Source organism: Pseudopodoces humilis, chromosome 22 (genome assembly GCF_049639895.1).
Source record: "Pseudopodoces humilis isolate 2021_Gansu_Grassland_sample_001 chromosome 22, ASM4963989v1, whole genome shotgun sequence".
Classification (NCBI taxonomy): Eukaryota; Metazoa; Chordata; class Aves; order Passeriformes; family Paridae; genus Pseudopodoces; species Pseudopodoces humilis.
In genome coordinates, this window is record NC_142221.1 from 10,514,226 (window position 1) to 10,533,610 (window position 19,385).

A 19,385-nucleotide genomic window follows, 5' to 3' on the forward strand; every position below is an offset into this window, starting at 1 on the left:
GCACTTGGGATGGGGCAGCCCTAGATATACAAACAGACTGGAACATGAGATGCTGGAGAGCAGCGCCACAGGAGGGGACCTGGGGGTCCTGGTTGACAGGAATGTGAGTCAGCAGTGCCCTGGAGCTAGGAGGGACATCTGTGTCCTGGGGGCATCAGGCCCAGCGTCACCAGCTGGTCAAGGGAGGGGATTGTCCTGCTCTGCTCTGGCCTGGGGTGGCCTCACCTCAAGCCCTGAGGGCAATTTTGGGCACCACAATTATGCAAGATACTGAAGAGTGTCCAAAGGAAGGCAATAAAGATGGTGAAGGGCCTTCAGGGGAAGCTGTATGAGAAGTGGTTGAGACTTGATCTGTTCATCTGGAGGAGACTCATCACAGTCTACAACCTCCTCCTGAGGGGAAGAGGAGGGAGACACTGATAGCTTCTCGGTGGTGACCAGGGGCAGGACCTGAGGAAATGACCTGAAGTTGTGTCAGGGGAGGTTCAGCTCGGATACTGAAAAAAGGTTTTTCCCCCAGATGGTGGTTGTGCACTGGAACAGGTTCCCCAGGGAACTGGTCACGGCACCAAGCCTGACAGAGCTCAAGGAGTGTCTAGACAACACTCTCAGGCACACGGTGTGACCTTGTTGGTCTGGCAGGGCCAAGAGTTGGACTCAATGATCCATGAAGGTCCCTTCCAACTCAGACTATTCTGTGATTCCCTGGGGAAAGCGCTGCGGTGGCTGCAGTTCTTGCGGGGCCGGGAGTGGGGCCAACCCAGAGTCACCGCGACCCTCCGAGCGAGGAAAGCGCCACAGCCCCGGGAGCGCGTGACCCGCGAGCGTCGGGGCGGGGTTCCGGGGGGCGGGACGGCACCTCTGGCCCCGCCCCGGCCCGGTGCCGCCCCGCCCGGGCCCTCCACGTCCCAGATCCGGCTCCCGGCGTCATGGACCCGCCGGAGGAGGTGCGGGCGCAGCTGGAGCGGTGCGGACAGGGCCATCTGCTGCGGTTCTGGGCCGAACTGGACACGGCGCAGCGCAGAGCGCTGCTGGCGGCGCTGCCGCCGGGGCTGGGCGAGCACTGCCGGCTGGCGGGGGCGGCCGGGGCCCGCCAGCGCGGCCCGCCCGAGCGCCTGGACGGCCGGATGGAGCCGCTCCCCGCCGAGCTGCTGGGCAGCGCCCGGCGCAGCGGCCCCGCCGCGCTGCAGCGTTGGGAGGCGGAAGGTGAGGGGGCGCGAGGCCGCCTGTCCCTTCCGTTCTGGGGCTGCCGGGGTCCAGCGCGGGGGTTCAGGGGCAGCCGAGTTCCGCCGCGTCCCAGCCGGTGCGGGACAGGAGCTATGCCCCGCGGGGCCCCGGGGCACAGACGCCTCTTGCGGTGTCACCGCGTGCTGCCGAGGCCGGTGGCCGGCGGGTGGGAGCCGCAGGGACGGCGGGTAGAGCAAGGAGGGAGAGAGCGGGGTCACGGCTCCACCCCGGCCCTTTGCGCTGGCTGCCGGTGTCCTCGGCCTATGGAACTTTCGGTTTGGAACTTTGGGAGACACCGACTTTTCACTCTGGGTTATGAAATGCGGCGGCCGAGGCCCCGCGGCCGTGCCTGGCAGGATCAGATCTCTACAATTCTGTGACAGGCAATGATAGCCAGGTGGGGCTCAGTCTCTCCTCTCACTTAACATGCGACGGGATAAAAGGAAAGAGATTCAAGTTGTGTCAGAGGAGATTCATGTTGAATATTGAGGAAAATTTTTTCACTGAAAAGGTGGTCAGGCATTGGCATAGGCTGCCCATGGCAGTTGTTTGAGTCACCATTCCTGGAAGTGTTTAAAGAACAAGTGGACGTGACACTTAAAATACTGCTTAGAGGGCGTGAGGGTATTCTGTCAAAATGATTTGCAGTATGTGTCATGAAAAATCTGTAATACTAAAGGATTTAAAGGATCACCAAGAGCACTGGAGAGAGACTTTGGACGAGTCCCTTGGAGTGACAGAACAAGGGGGAATGGCTTCACAGTGACAGAGGGTAGGGTTAGATTAGATACTAGGGTGTAATCGTTCCCTGCGAGAGTGGTGAGGCCATGGCGCACACCCAGAAAAGCTGTGGCTGCCCCATCCCTGGAAGTGTTCAGGGCCAAGTTGGATGGGTTTTGAAGCAACCTGGGATAGTGGAGGGTATTTTTGCCCATGGCAGGTGGTGGAAAGAGATGGTCTTTAAGGTCCCTTGCAACCCAAACCATTCTATGACTGAGTCCTTGGGGAGGGTGGGAGCAAGGGGGGGCGGGTTTCATTGCTGCTGAGCTAGGTAGCTGCCTTCATGGGAGGATGAGCTCCCAGCCTACCAACAGGTGCACAGGCCGGTCTCAGGTGCTGATCCCCATCCATGCTGTGTCATGTGCAGCAGGAGGCTGATGGGATTTGGGAGCAGAGTGGATGAAAGAAGCCCAGGAAAGTCCATAATCGATGGTTTTTGGAGCCTGGTAGGTGCGGGTGTGTGAAAGGTAGGGGTAATGGGGGACCTGGTAGCAGGATGTGCTCTTCCACAGCATGTAAATCTTACATGGATGTCCTGTGCTTTTTTCTAAGTGCACACTCTCACTTATTTATAAGGGCTCATCTTGGATCTTCCTTTATGAAATATAACAGCACTGTTAAAAAATAATCTTAATTAAAAAAAGAAAGCCAGGAAAACCCACCTGTGGTTATAGAGATACTTGTCTAAATTTTGACAAGTGGCTGCACAGCTTTGGCCCAATGTTGCTAGTAAAGAGATGAGAATGTGTGGGCAGGGGAGTCAAATTTTCAAAGCTTCTATATGTTTCAAGCTTCTATATGTTTCTATATAGAAGCATGAGGGTCACAGGGCAGAGGAGCTTTTCTGCTGTGTCAGACTCTACTCATGGGGCTGAGTGGTGATGGAGGGAACATAAGTTGGTACAGTAAATCACAGAATCCCAGAATGGTTGAGGTTAAAAGGGACCTTAAAGACCATCTCATTCCACCCCCTGCCATTGGCAGGGACACCTTCCACTGTTCCAGGTTGCTCCAAGCCCTGTCCAACCTCTCCTTGGACACTTCCAGAGAAGTCCTGTCAGACACACCTCATGCCAGCCACAGGACCATGGCCACTGTAGAGCAGAGGTCTAGAGGAGAAGCCACAGCCTCTCTGGGTGACCTGTGGCAGGGCCTCCCCACCCTCACGGGGAACACTTCCTTCCCAATATCCCACCTATCCCTGCCTTCTGGCAGTGGGAAGCCATTCTCTGTGTCCTGCCCCTCCATCCCTTGTCCTAAGTCCCTCTCCTGCTCTCCTGGAGCCCTATTAGGCAGTGCAAGGGGCTCAGAGGTCTCCCTGGATCCTTGTCTTCTCCAGGTGAATGCCCTGAGTTCTCCCAGGCTGGCTCCAGAGCAGAGGGGCTCCAGTCCTTGGAGCAGCTCCATGGCCTCCTCTGGATTCCTTCCAGCAACTCTGTGTCCTCGTGCTGACAACCGCAGAGCTGAAGGTGGCACTACAGGTGGGTTCTCACCTGAGCAGGGCAGAGAATTCCCCCTTCTCACCTGCTGCCCCTTGTGGTATCAGCCAGGGCACAGGGGCTTTCTGGGTGCCAGTGCACTTGGTCAGGGCATGTTGAGCTTCTCATCCACCCACACCCCCAAGTGCATCTTGGCAGGACTATTTGAGGGCATCACAGTGAGGAGGAAGGGATCCTTTGAGTCCTAGAGGCAGATGGGGCTGGGTAGGGCCCCACAGTTAAACTAACAGCTTTATCAAACTGGGTCACTTGTCCCCCAGCCAGCTAGGCAAGTGAGGAGCTGATGTGTCTGCCTTGTGCCACTGGCCACAGCGGGAAAGGGAAAGGGAAAGGGAAAGGGAAAGGGAAAGGAAGACCAGGCTACCTGAGTGGGCCAGCACTGCCTGCAGCAGCCCAGGTCTAATGTGTTTGGGATCCTGCCACTGTGCCCTAATCATCTGGCTCTAAAGTCCGATGGCTCCAGGCCACTTCAGCCCTGCAGGCAGCCTGAATTTCTACCAGAAGGGGTATACACATATGTTCTGCTTCCTTTGGTTTGTTTTTATGAGCCAGTTTAAGGCTGAAGAGCGATTTTATTTCCTGACAGAGGGCAACAGGAGCAAAGACTTTGTTCCACTGAACCCAGGCATTGCTGTGTGTGTTACTGCAGATGTGGCAGCATCCGTGCATGGAACCAGTGGAACCAGTGTCATCGACAAGCTTTGCAGATCATGGGTCTCTGAGGGGATGCAGCTCTGAAAGGCCTTTATTTGCAGTGTGTTGAGCAGGCTGGGAGCAGGTGAGCCATCCCAACCTGCTGCTCAGTCTCCCTGAGGCTGCATGGCTTGTACAGCCTGTGGCTGTGGGATCATCATCGTCCTGAGCTGAGATGCTCAGTACTCTGTCTGTAGGTGTCTGAGCTCCTCACACCTGCCATCTGCATTGCTTAATTGTTTTGCATCCTCCAAAGACTGAACAACTAAAATGATGTCTCCTCATTCCCTCTTCCCCTTTTTCTGTGGTAAAAAATGATGGATAAAAGAACCAGACAACTGAAAACTTGTCTTGGGGACACCTGAGATCTTTTTAACAGTTAAAAAAATAATACTGCTGTTATTGTGTCTCAGACAACAAAACTGCCTGATCAGATTTCCTTTCAGATCTTAAACACTGGCATTTAACAATCACATTTTCCAGGCAGCCCTAGGAATGATGGTATATATCAAACACAGACAGAAACACTTTTGCATTCTGTCAGTGTTTTATTAAAGAAGTCTAAGTCACGGTCATGGGTTGAGGTGTACCTCATTTCATCAGAGAGTTTGAGGAGCCATTTTGGTTATCTGACTGCTCTGCAGTATTGAAAATTCTGGAGTCTTCTCTTGCTGACTGCTGTTGTAATGGGACTGATGTGCCTGTTCAATAAGAGAATTGAGTCTATTCTTGCAAGACTAGTCTGTTCCTCCTACAAAACCTATTTTTGTTTTTTTACTTTTTATGCAGAGTAGGATTGACTGCAGCATTGGTGGGTATCTCAGCAGCCAACACATTTTCTCTTTAGTTGAGCTGTTTGTATTTCATATGCTGCAGAAAATAAGGTGGATTTTTTTTAAGGGGATAGATCTTTTCATTGCAGCCATATGAGTCAGTTATTATGATCTTCAGTTGTGAATATTGGTAATTTTACAGTTGGGAAGTCAGAGCAGAGCTACTTACTGAAATTTATGGGGTTATTTGTTTTCATTGTGACCTAAGATCAGAACTTGGAAAAACTGTCTGGGTTGTAGGGTTGTACCATAAATACTGAGAATGCCATAAATGGTGGGATGCACTCCCCTGTCCGAGTTGTTCATGTGCACTATGGGGAGCCCTCCTGGGATCTGGCCCTGTCAGTCTGCTGGATTGTAAAAAAAACAACAACATTGATGTTATCAGTGATGTTGCTTTGGGCTTGATTTTATCCTGCTGAAGTTGGGGTTTCAGTCCCTGCAGTGAAAGGCCCCTCCAGGAGATGTGTGTGAGATGCCAGCTCCCCCTTGGGTAGATCCCATCCCCTCGTCACTGCATGGAAAACTTCGGAGAGCTGCTATCTCCTGTGGGCATCTACATTTCAGTGGGGTGATGCCAGCTATGGCACCTGTTAGCTGTGGCTAAGAATTGTAGTTCCTTGATGCCGTGGGATAGAGTGGGGACCTCCTTGACTTTCCTAGTACAGTGTTCAGGATGTCATGTGAATGATGACCTTGGTCACAATCTGCTGCTCTGCAGAAGCATCAAATTTGGGATCTATAAGATGTGGTCTGTCGCATCAGAACCTGAATGTATGAGGCTGGCAGTGCAGGGGGGAGATGCAGCAGTGCAAGTGTTGCACTTGTTCCACTGGTGGGTGAGTCTCAATTGCACCCTAAAGCAGAACCCCCCATGTTGCAGCAGCTGAGACCAGCAAATGCTGAGCTTAGACTTCAAGCAGCTTTGGTTTAAATTGCTGTGAAATACTTTAGCTCAAGTTTCAGTTATAGATTATTTTAAGTAAAAATAATTATTAAAAATTGTTTTAATTGTCCATTTCACAGAATCACAGAATGGTTTGGGTTGGAAGGGACGTTAAAGACAAGATTATCTTTTTCTAGCTCTCCTGCCGTGGGTGTGGATGCCACCCACTATGTGAGGTTGCTCAGGGCCCTGTCCAGCCTAGCCTTGAGCATTTCCATGGATGGGGCAGAACAGTCTGGAAGTGTCCCACAGGGCAACTTTTTAAGGTTTCTTTTTTTTCCCCCTCCATAAATTTTTTCTGTGCTGGATCCCAGTAGGGAAACAGGCACCACCCAAGCCAGGGCGTGAGACAGTTTGGAGCCATGCTCTGGTGTCTCTCCACTCAGCTCTTTCCCTTCTTCTGCAGCGGTGCCCTGCGCTGGCAAACAGTTGAGCACACAGGAAAACCATGTGATGGGACTGGGACAAGTACTCATGGTGTAAGTAATACCTGAGATGACCTATTCTGTCCTTTGAGTCTCATAGCTCAGTGGAGGCACAGAGGACCTGTTTATTGCTTGTGGTTTGTTGTGAAATGCTGGATGTCTTATTTGCATCACCATGCAGCTCACCCCGTCTCCATGTCTTTTACATTACCAATTTAAATCAATTGAAGCTTCCCCTGCTATCCAAGGACCTCCTGAAGCATTGAAATCCCAAGATCTCCACACGCTGGTTTCTTCTTAGGGAACTCTCCTAATCCTACTTGGAGGATTGAAGATCGCCAGAAGTGGCTTTCAGCTCTCACTCCTGTGGCCCTGTGGCCCCAGAGGCTTCTCTACAGCAGAACCATGGCGGTGGAACTGGCTCCCTGTGTGCCTGGACACTAGCAGCTTTTTTGGAAGGGGTGTGTTTAGGGAGAAGGCCTTGTGTTACTGCTGTGGTTAAGACTGAAACTTGTAAGCGTGGGAAGGGGAATTGTGTTACTGCAATGTCATGGACAACTTAAGTCTTTGCTGAAAAAATTGCTGGAAGCTGCATTTTTGAACAGAACTAAAATCAGGCCAGGTTGTTAAAACAGCAATTGATATTTTTGCTCTATTGTTCGTTTAAACAGCCAATTATTTAAAGATTAGCATAAGCCAAATTCTGCCAGGTTTTTTTAAATTTAATTTCTTTGGTCTCCATACCTTTCAGTCCAAATCAGGAGTGTTTTAGCCTGTGGGGTGTTTGCTGAAGGCTGAGGTGCTCCACAGGCTGTCCTTGGCTGCAGGAGTATTGGCAGTTCAGTGCTATGCAGTGGCAGAAGGCTTCTGACATGGGCAAGCCCAATGTTCCTTGCATTCCCAGAGAAACTCAAAGTGTTCCCTAATGAAAAATCTTTCTCACAGTTGTCAGTCATTATTGTGATGCTGTCTTTGGAGAAGGTAGGGACCAAAGTCTGAGACTGAGCTGAGTGTTTATTATGTGCTCTGGTTCTTCCCCAGGTTCTCCAAACTTCCCTGGTTTGTCAGGAGCACTGATACTGGTTTCAGTTAGATCGTGGAAGTTGTAGCTCCTGCAGTCTTGGCTGTATTACTAGCAGCTGTGTTCAGCTTCCACTGAAGCTGGAGCACAGGTACGGATAATTGTTGAAGCCGGATTCCAGAAACCCTCATGCTTTACTCAAGATGATGGAACTTGGCTTCTTTGGGGTATAGAAATGATAAGGGACCTCTGGAGGTCTCTAGTCCAACCCCCATTTGGAACAGAACTACTCCTAACAGCCTGAAGCCAGGTCAGCTAAAGCCTTACTGAAGTAAGTCTTGAAAACCTTAGGGGACATTCCTTCCTCTCTGGATGTCTTTTCTAGTGATGCACTACCTCCCTAGTAAAGATTTTATATCCTAATTTGAATCTGCTAAGTTGCAGCTCATGGCAACTGGTTTGCACCAGTTGTTGCTTTAGGTGAGGAAACTGCTGCATTCAGGAGGTGAAATGAATTTTCTCCTGTGGGTGCAGTGGCATATTTCTCTCTGAGTTACCAACATTGAACTGGCAGCTCCTGGCTGTTGTCCAAGCTCTGCAGAAAGGCTCAGGAGAAGAAGATGGGGTGTTGATTGCTTTAGGGGTTCTTATGTTCCCTTGGGCTTCTTTTCCTGTACAGGTTTACGTCAGATCTCACAGAACAAGGTGGCAGTGCTGCTCCTGGCTGGAGGACAAGGAACCCGCCTGGGAGTCAGCTACCCCAAGGGCATGTACAACGTGGGGTTGCCCAGCGGCAAGAACTTGTATCAGATCCAAGCAGAAAGAATTCGCAAAGTGGAGCAGCTTGCTGGCAAGAGACACCACTGCAAGTGTGCCATTCCCTGGTAGGTGACCTAAGGCCAGACCTGCTCTGTGCATTCCAGTCTTGCCCATGTTGCCTTCAAGAAGCACTGATCTGGGCACCGTACAAGGACAGGTTGAGGGGAGCCTTTTGTTGGCAGGATTTTCGATGGCAGTGGCTGAAGGAGAGTGCAGGGGGATGGGAGATGGCAGGTCCATGTCTGCAGACCTGAGGGATTGAGTACTACCTTTGTATCACTGACCACAACCCTAACTGCTCTACCTTTCTAAGCAGCTACTGGCAACACTGTAAAATGGCACTTTCCAGTTTCATGCATTTCTGTTTTCTCGGGTTCCTGCATGGAGGACAACCTAGAGCTTGCCTTCCAAGCCTTTCTTCTTGCCCTTGTCCTTAATCTCTGCAAAAAAACCTCTTCTTTTGTGTTCAGGCCACCTCCTGCTGTCACTGTTTACAGCTGCCGGTTCTGCCGGCTGCTCCTGGCTTTCAAAAGAGATGAGCTCTGGGCCAAGTGCAAAATGTGAATTCCCTATGGGATGTGGTGGGTGAGAGGAAGGCACTGCAGATGTGTCTGGAAATGGTTTTTGCTAAATGTTCTTTGTTAGACTATGAAGACTATGTAGAAATACCCTTATGAAATCAGCGTCTGCTCTGAGTCAGGGTTTTGGCAGTGAAAGAGCAGATGTCAGAGGGCTTCGGGTTGCCACGCTGTTTTACAAATTGGAGGTCGAAGTTGATTCATACATTGTTTCCTCATGGAAGGTGAGTCCATACTGTGCTTCTTCCGGAAGCCTTGTATACAGGACCTGAATTGCAAAGGTATCATCCCTGGTGCTGCTGGAAGTCAGGAAGTATTATTTGCAAGGTGCCACATCTGTTTCCAGTTCCCCTCCTGGGGCTGAGGAGGCAGTTGAATCAGTTTGCTGCTCCAGTACACCTGGGCCTAGGCGATGCTATGCTACGGAGATGTAAACTGGGGATTGGGAATTGAGAGCCAGGCTCTCTTTGTGTTGTTTCCTCATGCTGACAGAGGACCCTGTATTCCTATACTGATAGTTGTTGAAGTGTTTGACAGGTAGATGATGAAGATGGCTTTTAGACAGTAGTGAAGCAGGATAGTGGAGGAAGAGACAGAAGCAATACGGAGCTGAAAGGAAAGGAGGAAATAGAAAAACTTGCGACAAAAACAAGCCATGCAGCCAACGGAAATACTGCTGTTTGCCTTGGCACTCAGGAGGTGCTGGCAGAGTGAACTGATCAGGGTCTCTATACACATTTAACATCAGTTTGAATCTAGAGTGAATGAGGTTGTTTTCTGTCCTTTGTCTTGTTTTCCAGCTCATCCAGACGTTGTTCACATTTAGGGCAAAGCTCTTCTGTCATGGCTGGAGCTAGACCAGGGTAGGATCATACCCTGATGCGGTCATAGGACCCCATGCAGCCTTACTGCAGGATGAGTTCCAGAGGAGAGCTCTCATGTGCATTTGCGCACCTCAGGATGCTGCCATGTCTCTCATTTCACACTCCTGGGATTCCTCTCTTTTGTGTTCAGTTTGTAGTTGTGCCTTTTGCTTGTGTTGTTCTCTCTCATTGCCCAGCCCCCCCATTCCTGCACAGGTACATCATGACCAGTGAGTTCACACTGGGGCCAACAGAAGAATTTTTTGTGCAACACAACTACTTCAACTTGGATAGATGCAACGTTGTCATGTTTGAGCAGAGGATGCTGCCTGCTGTCACTTTTGATGGAAAGGCCATCTTGGAGGAGAAGGGGAAAATTGCCATGGCTCCAGGTACCTGCTGTTTGCGCTTCCATACTGCAGTACCGCTGTGTATGTTGATAGTTGCTATGGGCCATCAGCTAGCCCAGGCACACGAGCAGCCTTTGGGGGTCAGGGTTAATGCTTCCAGTTAATGTGGAAAGGTTCTGCTAATGTTTCAGGCTGGTAATCAGGAGCATACCTCTGTTTAGTCCTTGCTGGAGATTTGACCACAGCACATGTTTTTTATCCAAGTCTGGGAGTGTTGGCAGGATCAGGAGTACTGTGACTGTAGTGTAGGGAAAAGGTGCATTAGCAGAGGTCTCTCTGAGATGTGTGGGGTGCTGCTTTCTTTGATGAAGGTCAGGAGCTCAAGGCTGATAGCTGGAAATGGGTAGGAAAGCAGCAAGATTATGACAGTAATGTCTTACCTTGTCATGTTCTTTTAACCTAGACACGGTAAGAGACTTGGCGATGTCAGCCCAGTTGAGACTGCGTTGCAGCTGCAGAGTGGTTCTCCTGAGCATCCCAGGAGGAACTGTAAATGGGTGATCTGTGATAAATGTGCAGGTGTCTTTTGTACAGCTGCAGTTCAAGCCTTTAAAAAGGCATTGAGAAGTTGTGGGGGGGGAAGATGAACAGAGAATAATATTTATTTTAATCTTTCTCCAAGAAAGAGAATAAATATGCTTTCGCCCTGTACTGGAAGAGAAGTGTAAAAGACTTTTCCCACCCTCCGCATAGATTTGGCCTTCAGTATTCTCCCTCTGAGGATCTTGCTAGCCTTCATAAAGTCTCATAATGCTGCTCAGTCCCCATGGTCCCACTATTCAAGTGAGAGAACTGGGATAAAAAGAAGAACATGCTCTGTGCATGTTCAGCATGTTCTGCTGAGCTGTGTAGCAGAACTGGACATAAAACCTGGTATCACTGGCTCTTGGCTAGAAAGCATTCCCTACTCTTCTGTTCAAGAATGTTTATTCAGTACTTTCTGCTTTTGCTCTGTTGCTACAAAAAAAAACCACCCCAAAGTCGCTAATGAGCCAAGACTATCTCTTTTCTCTTGCTTTATAGATGGCAATGGTGGCTTATACCGTGCTTTGATGGATAATAAGATCTTGGATGATATGAAGCAGCGTGGAATCCAGTATGTCCATGTATATTGTGTGGACAATATCCTCGTGAAAATGGCAGATCCAGTCTTCATAGGTTTCTGTATTTCCAAAGGGGCAGACTGCGGTGCAAAGGTGAAGCAGTGCTAACACTGGGCTGGTTTCCCTCAGGGAGTTTGGGTCTGATGATGCTTGGAAGCTGTGGGGAGCTTACACGGCCTGCGGTATTCAACCCTTTGCCCGTCAACAGCTCACTCTGAGCAGATTTAGAGTTATTTGCTGCCTGCACTGCATTTCAAATCCCTACCCGTGGGTGTCCTCTGTTCTTCCCAGAGTACTGTGGAAAATAAACTTCAATTAGAGCAGGGACTATAGCTGCACAGGAAACTACACTCTGGAATTGCTTCATCTCTACACCCATCCCTTTCTACAAAGGCACTTGGTCTGTCTAGAAGCCATAGACTTGGACTGGGTTGTGTTTTATAAATGCACCTTTAAGTCTAATGGAGGCATTTCTTACACTCTGCTGTAGAAGATGGGGAAAGCTTTAACAGCCTGGATTTTGTTAACTTAAGCAGCAGCTGTCTGAAGAGAAATTTATGTTACTTGAGTCATCAGCTCTGTTCAGACAAATGGGGAGTTGAAGGCTAATAGCTGCAAACTATTTAATGCCAGATCCCAGTCCTTGATAAGAAAAGGGCCCCCCAGTATGCCGATTGCTTTTAACTGGTTTGTCTTCTGAGAAACTGTCATATTAAGTGGTTGAGTACTGGGGTTTATGTTGAATTGTCAGGCAAAATGTGCTCTGTGCCCCTTACATAGCCCTGAGGTGCTGGAGGATCAGCAGGCAACAGTTCCATGGGATTGTTTGTACTTGGGAGTTGGAATAGTCCTGGGATTTTCTTCCTCTTTGTCATAAACCTGTGTTCTGTGGCTGCAGGTAGTGGAGAAGGCCTACCCCACGGAGCCTGTTGGGGTAGTGTGCTGTGTGGATGGGGTGTACCAGGTGGTGGAGTACAGCGAGATCAGCCTGGAGACTGCACAGCAGCAGCACCCTGAGGGGGGACTGATGTTCAGTGCTGGCAACATCTGTAACCACTTCTTCACTGTTGAGTTCCTGGAATTAGTGGCCCAGTAAGTCCCAGCAGACCTTGTAGGTAGCTGTGCAGCCCAGAAATGCCCCCAAGACTGAGTGTTGCTGTTTCCCACTCTGTAATTTCTGTTCTGGTTATCCCCTCTGTTGCCTTTTACCTCCTCTCTCTTCCAAACAGTTTCAAACACCCAAGTCCCCCTTCTGACAGCTCCATCATGCTCTCCAGGCCCTACCCAAGGAAGGGGTTCCCAGGTTCACTGTAACCAAGTCAATTGAGATATACCAGTGCATGATCTTCCTGGGCCTTCAAGGCTGAGCAGCTGTGCAGGCTGCAGTGTGGCCAGTGATGCAGCCTTTTACCATGGATTTCCAGTGGGAATGTCAGCCATGCCAACTCTTGGAACAACAGAGTTTGTGGGAGAGGGTGAAGTTGCAGGTGGACTCTGCACCTCGGTGTTGGGGAATGGGGATGTGATGCTGGGTATTCAGTGAGCAGCTGTACAACCTTCCTAAAGAGCTTGAGCCACCCTTGGGTGAGGGATCTGCTCTCCTCTGTTTTCATCCCCATCAGGTAACAATTTGGGTTGCCTCTTTTTTTTTGTAACCTCTGCCTGCAATTTCAGTTTGATGCAAAGTTCTCCCTCTCCTCTGACTGTCACGTCCCAGGTGGTGCAAAGAGAGCCCATGTCCAGGCTGCTCTGCTCAGGGAAGTGTTTCCTGGATGTGACTTGGGAGGGAGCAACACCCACGAACAGCTGGAAGTTGATCCAGAGCAGTAATGAGCTATCTGCTTCCCTCAAGTGTAGTGCTTTTTTTTCTAAGTGGGCTTGAACTAAATAAAATGGTTTCTTCTCCTTTTGCAGGAAATGGGAATCACAGCTGAAGCATCATGTAGCCATAAAGAAGGTACCCTACATTGACAAGGAGGGAAATCTGGTAAAACCACTAAAACCAAACGGGATAAAGCTGGAGAAGTTTGTGTTTGATGTGTTCCAGTTCTCTAAGTTAGTGACAGACATCATTTTACTTTTCCCCTCTGCTTCTCAGTGTTTGTTTGAATGACTGTAGGTTGAAACAAGCCATCCCAGAGAGCACATGGTTTGCAGGTGGCTTGTTAGGAAGGCAGTTGGATCTACGCCCAGCTCCAATCTGACAGTAACACCGCAGGCTCTAAGGGGAGCTCACAAGGCGCTCGGTGCTTGTGCCAATCCTGTTCCCAGACTGATCATCCTGCTGAGGATGTGTTGGCTGGCCTGGCCTCTGCCAGCCTGGGAAAAATTGAGTGCAAAGCCAATGCAGCCCATATTGGAGTATTCAGACTTAGAAAAATTGGGTCTTCCATGTGGAGACTTCATTGTGGCTTCCATGGCAACTGAAGCACTGGTTACATTTTTAGGTGCTGTTAAGCCAGGGCTCAGTTTGCACCCTTTGTGCTCGGAAAACTGTTTATTTGAGCACCGTGAGGCCAAGCGGAACCATCAGCGTTCACTTTCCAAGCTCTGCAACGTAGCTGGGAGTGCTGTGACATACATAGTCAGGGGTACTTGTGTCTAGGGAACGTAGGATTTTAGGAATTAAGCATAAGTGTTGTTATAAAATCTGTTTTTCCAAGGTTTCAAATTCAGCAGTGAAGATTCTGTTTTAGGCTTAAATAAATGCCAAAGAGAGACCTCAGGCAAACTGAATTATCTTTGTTTGGGGGATAGTATTTCTCCTTTTATATTATTTCTTTTAGAATAGATAGCTCAAGGACCAGTCTCTGTTTCCTGACATGCGTTAGATAAAGTAGTATCAAACTAAAGACAAAATCAGGGTGATGGGAACACTGCTGAGTTCTGAGCTGTGACAGGACTCATTTGCAAGTAGTGATTCCTTGTGCTTTTTTAGCAGCTCAAAACCACTTTGGCAGCTGTGCTTCACGCACAAAGCGCGGAAATGCACAGATGTTGCTGTGGGGCTTTTTAATTTGCACCCTTGGCGGTGGGCTTCCCTTGGCTTGACTGCCTTGGGCTGCATACAGTGCTTCTCCCAGAAATATATATGAGCCTTTCCCCATGAATGTTGTTGTTGCATTAGTGAGGTTGATGACTAGCTCTGGTTTTCATGATCATTGTTTTCTTCCCTTTGCTGGTAGGAATTTTGTGGCATTTGAAGTTCTGAGAGAAGAGGAGTTCTCTCCACTAAAAAATGCAGACACAGCAGACAAAGATACTCCTACCACTGCTCGGCAAGCCCTCCTGGCCCAGCATTACCGCTGGGCTCTCAAGGCTGGGGCCAAATTTGTGGATGAAAATGGTTGCAGGATACCAGAAAAACTCAGGTATAAATCTGTGAACTCCTCTGCAGCTTCTCTGCTGGAAGTGCTTAGCCATGCCAGCTGGCCAATGGCACACGCTGGGCTCTCCAAAACCAGGAATTAGTGTAGTCACAGTGTGGCTCAGTATGATTTTTGTACAGCTGGTCCTCTCTGGATGTGCAGGTTGATGTCTATTACAGTTCCTGCTCCTCTTATGACTGTGGGTGCTCCAAGTAGTTAGCACATGGGGCTCTGGGCATTCTCTCTGTCAGATCTCTGTTCTTGGGGTAATGAGTTGGCCCTTGGTTGTTAGAGCGATTACCAGTTCAGATACCTTCCTGTATCATATGTAATGAAAAGCTGCTGTTACTCTATGGGGCCATTACTTCATCAACTCATAGTTCAATAAACCCATGAGTTGTTCATTTTACTTGAAAGGCACCTCTAGAAAAAGGGTGTTCTGGTTTTGCTGAATAATATTTGGGACCTGCTAATTCTTTTTTATTTTCACACTTTGTTTTCACATAATGTCTGGTGCATGTGACTGTAACAAATGTCTTATCCTTCTGGATATCCTATTCTGAACAATCTTTTTAAGAAGATGCACTGTTTTTTAATCATGGCAGGAAGTTAATCCTGTGCTCTCTTCATCAGTCTCTCAGGAACTGAAGATCCTCCGGCTGTGTGTGAGATTTCTCCATTAGTCTCTTACTTTGGAGAGGTGAGAATAACTATCTAAGGAGGCATTTTTAAGGGTGTGCAGGTATGCATCTGATTTCCTTCCAAATACAGGTGTTTTCTTTAGCCTGGGCTTGCTGAGAAATGGTAAGATCAAGGAAACAGGGACTTGGGCTTTGTGTTACTATAATGTGGTTCCATTATGTTTTACTCTTCAGCAGTTTGTTCACTCCTAGTTTTAGCCATCTGTAAAATGAGATTTGCAACAAGGCTGCAGCTTCATTAAGACTCATGAGCACTTTGAGATCTTAATGAGAAGTGCAGAATATCCAAATTAGAAAATCCATGGGTTCTGTGCTCCTTTGTGCCCATATCCCAGACTAAGTGATTCCTGACTGAGAAATACGCTATGTGTGTTGACTTTAGGGAAGCCATTGCTCAAGTTTGTCCCTCTGAAAAGAATTGATCCTGAGAAACCTGCTTCCATTTAGTAATGAGAATAGATATTTTCCTGTGTTGGACGGACAGGGTGAAAAATTAGTAGATATCAGGAGAATTTGTGGGCGGGCACTGTTTGCTATGTTTCCACATGTGTTAACTTGCAAGCCAGCTATCTGCACTAGATGTGTTCCTCAATATGTGCAGGTGGTGAACTCATCGCGATCAAAAGGTTGTCATAACAAAATGAAAACAAGGCAATGCAACTTTTCTTTGCCGGGATTATTCTAATGTCAGTTAAGGACACACCTTCCCCTGCTGCCCCCCCAAGAAGCTTGTTTCTGAAATGAGGTTTTACGGTTCCTTAGCACCTCTGCTTCTTGAACCCCGGAAACGCTTTCTGTCACTGGGCAAGCTGTTACTGCTGGCTGTACCTGACCTTTGCCAGTCATTCCTTGAGGACTTGAGATAGTGTATTTACAGCCTAACAATACTGTTCTCACACCTTCTCAGGGTCTGGAGGTGTACATGAAGAACAAAGAGTTCTCTTCTCCCTTTGTACTCGATGAAAACAAAGTGGAAATGCTGGAAAATTCTTGAAATGGGATGTCTTACCCTCTCAAATCAGATCCATGTTTGTCAGATTGAATATAAGAACTGACAGAACTAAAATGTCAGCTATGAAGTGCATTATAAAAAAAAAAACTGCATTGCAGTGTCCGATTGATGCTAAATCCTCGCAGCAGTTGAAATTACACGCATGTGTGAGCTCCCCAGTTCCATTTGGTAACTTTGAAGGCGGTGCCTTTTACCTCAGTCTGTTTTGTCTACTCAGATGTGAGTGTGAATTTATGCTTTCTGGGTGCTAAACGGATCCTACATTTCTTATTTACTGTTGCATATGAATATGGAAAAGAGCCAGTCAAGGCCTGATAAATCAGCTTTGTCTTCAAGAAGATTAAATTTCTTCAGTGCCTTGTTAGGTATCTTGTTTGTGTGGGTGTGGTTGGTTTTTTTTTTGTTTGTTTTGTTTTGTTTCTAAATCATGTGCACAGCTGCAGTCAGATCGAGGTCCCATCCTGAAAAGTATGGAAGGAGTTTGGATACTGAGGTTTTCTCTCCAGCGGTCAGTTTTTTTTCCCTAATCGCATGCTTTTTAGAAGATTCAATTCAGAAATTGTATCCTCTAAGCAGATCATACAGAGTCTGCTGTATGTAGGGATGTTGCTGTGCCTAAGCATTGCTTGAGGCTTGGAGTCCAAAGTAGAGCAGACAATGGGCTCGCTGGTGCCATGCCTAGACTGACTGCTCCTTCCAGTTGTAGCGACTTGAGCTTTTTTAATTAAAAAAAAAAAAAAAAAAGATAATATTTTCACAACCCTCTGCCCTTTCTGACTATAACAGTTTTCCTTTCCATTTCCTGTTTTATATATACCATATCCCTCAGACTAGACTCTCTTGAGGTACCTGAAAGTAGTAAGAGAAACAAATCCCAGTGGTAGAATTTAATGCCTAACCAAAACAAAACAAAAAAAAGACAATTAGACTCAGCATCAATAGGGCACACAGTAAAAAGCCAGCTTCTACTTCTAGAGTTTTTGTCCAGGTGATTTTCCAGCACTCTTTCACTTAGGAAATAATTCTATAGATGCCTTTCTTTCAGATGTGTTACTAACTATAATGTAAAGATAAGTGTCAGCTAATGAAGGACACTAGTTGTCGGAACATATGTAGCATGTGAACTCAGCCCTGGCCAAGGGGTCCCAGGGTAGTCCTGACCCTTGACCCACCAGTGATTCTTCCCCTTCAGTTTTTGGACACTGCCCCAGAAAGCTCATTCCCATCTGATGCAGAACCTGTGCTGAGCATACCCGAGTTGTTTCAGCCTTGATGAGAACACGTCAGCTGCATACTCTGGTGGCTGGCCTTTGCATCAGAAGTGTTCCATACTCTTTACCCTAAATGCAGTGTTAGGGAAGGTAGTGAGAAAGATGTTTCATCTGAAGCGTTACTTCATGCATCAGCTTCTACTGAGGAACTGCTTATGCTATTTCATTAAGCATAATTAAGTTCCATGGCTTTCTGCAATTCCTGATGTGAAGCTCTATTCAGAATAATAGAGAAGGGAATGGGGAAGTACATAAATGACTTTGAGAGTAAATACAGTTTGTAAGTATGCTCAGGTTTTCCAAAGAAAGCATCTAAATGTCAGTATCGGAGTTTTTGGTTGTAAAGTGTTTCTGCGTGAACTTGAGTAATGATCCTTTCACACATGCAGATGGGCTAATAACCGGTTCTGATTACCTCAGTTGGCATGTGCAGCCAGTAATTCATATTTTTAGTATAAATTAAGCATTTGCCCTTGTCACCCAATTCTGTAAGCTTTTTGCAGTGTTTCTATGACACATTCCATTCCTGTCAGTCAGGTTTTATATCTGAGAACAAACTGTGTTGCGTATTTGTGAGTATTGCTCAGTAATTCAAGCACACACTTCTTTTACACTGTGCTGTGCTATAAAGAAAGATTTATTTTGCTTTTTCTGAAGATCTTTTTCTCTTGAAGCTTCAGTTTCCATGCACACAGAACAGAGCTGCTGACATGGTTTTCAGGATTGTTTTCAATGAGAAGTTAAATTAGAATGCTGAATGCCTTGTCTCTTGGATTTTTATTTTCTATTACTCTTCACATTTTAAACTGTGAACATAGAAACAATTTTGAGAGAACTTTAACAAAAAAAATCTGTCCTGTATGTAACAAAGTGTTTGTATGCATTATAAAATGAAAAAAAGTACCTGAAGCAAAGGGAAGGCCTGTAGTACTCCAGAAACTTCTGGACATCTAAACATTTTTAACAATAAAGATGTTACTGTGATTTCTATGTGTTTGTCTGTGTTTCTTGTATGTGAGAAAAATACTCTTGTTGTCTCTGTCCCTATGAATGTTGTCACCGCAGCTGCGGGATTGTGTCACTGGTAGTGCATCTGGAGGCTGCAATGCTCACTCTTCAGGTTACAGGGGCATATGGAACTGAGCAGAGGTGATTCCTGAAGGGGGTTGACATTGTGGGATCTATCTTTTCATCAGAAAAATATTGTTTTATTGTCACAGTGCTGTACATTTTTTCCAAGCTTTTCAGCTTAGTTTATTGAGGGAAGGGAGTTTAATTGCAAGTGGCGGTTGTCTTTATTTCAAATCGATTTGAGTAACATGTTTCTGAGTCAGTCTCACAGCTGGTGTGTCGGTAATGAGCACTCGCTGCAGTGCAGCTTTTACTTTGCTTTCCAATGAGAGGCACTTCTTAAACAGGGCTCTATTTATAGCACAATCAGTAGGGAAAGGCAGTAACACCTCACAAATGGCAGATTCCCCTCATTGGGATGTTTAGGGCTGAACCCAGCAAATGTCAGAAGCATATCTCCATTCTTACCTCTTCCCCCCCCCCTTTCATATCTTCCCTTTCTTGCCTCTTTCCCTCTTTCTCTCTTGACACCCATGTGAAGGCTACTGGGGATTTAAATATGTTTTTAAGTTACATGAGTCAGTAGTTTCCTGTGATAGGAAAATTAATACTAAAAATGAACGCATGCTTTAGGCATCTTAAATTGTTCTTCTGCTTGTTTATGTGCTGTTCGTATCTACCAGGATTTTTGATTGATTAGTTTTCTTAATCATGAAATACTCAGAAAACACCAAATTTTCAGTTTTATTTTGAAATCTACTGTGA

The 19,385-nt window shown here is 47.1% G+C and overlaps 1 protein-coding gene across 1 annotated transcript; it reads left to right on the forward strand.

The window, feature by feature from the left end:
• Nucleotides 1-929: 929 nt before the first annotated feature.
• Nucleotides 930-18,539, forward strand: UAP1L1 (UDP-N-acetylglucosamine pyrophosphorylase 1 like 1). The gene is made up of 9 exons (XM_014256348.2): nucleotides 930-1,206; nucleotides 8,104-8,308; nucleotides 9,901-10,076; nucleotides 11,118-11,290; nucleotides 12,096-12,289; nucleotides 13,112-13,252; nucleotides 14,383-14,568; nucleotides 15,199-15,265; nucleotides 16,174-18,539. Exons 1-9 carry the CDS (start codon nucleotides 930-932, stop codon nucleotides 16,258-16,260), a joined length of 1,506 nt encoding a protein of 501 aa, XP_014111823.2. The 3' UTR covers nucleotides 16,261-18,539.
• The last annotated feature ends 846 nt before the right edge of the window (nucleotides 18,540-19,385 follow it).

What these genes read in the sequence shown, in the direction of transcription:
- UAP1L1 (XM_014256348.2), top strand. Translation starts at nt 930, where the DNA reads ATGGACCCGCCGGAGGAGGTGCGGGCGCAGCTGGAGCGGTGCGGACAG. An exon ending in TTCCTGGAATTAGTGGCCCA is followed by an intron (nt 12,290 to 13,111) that starts GTAAGTCCCAGC and finishes CTCCTTTTGCAG; the next exon opens with GAAATGGGAATCACAGCTGA. An exon ending in TAGTCTCTTACTTTGGAGAG is followed by an intron (nt 15,266 to 16,173) that starts GTGAGAATAACT and finishes ACACCTTCTCAG; the next exon opens with GGTCTGGAGGTGTACATGAA.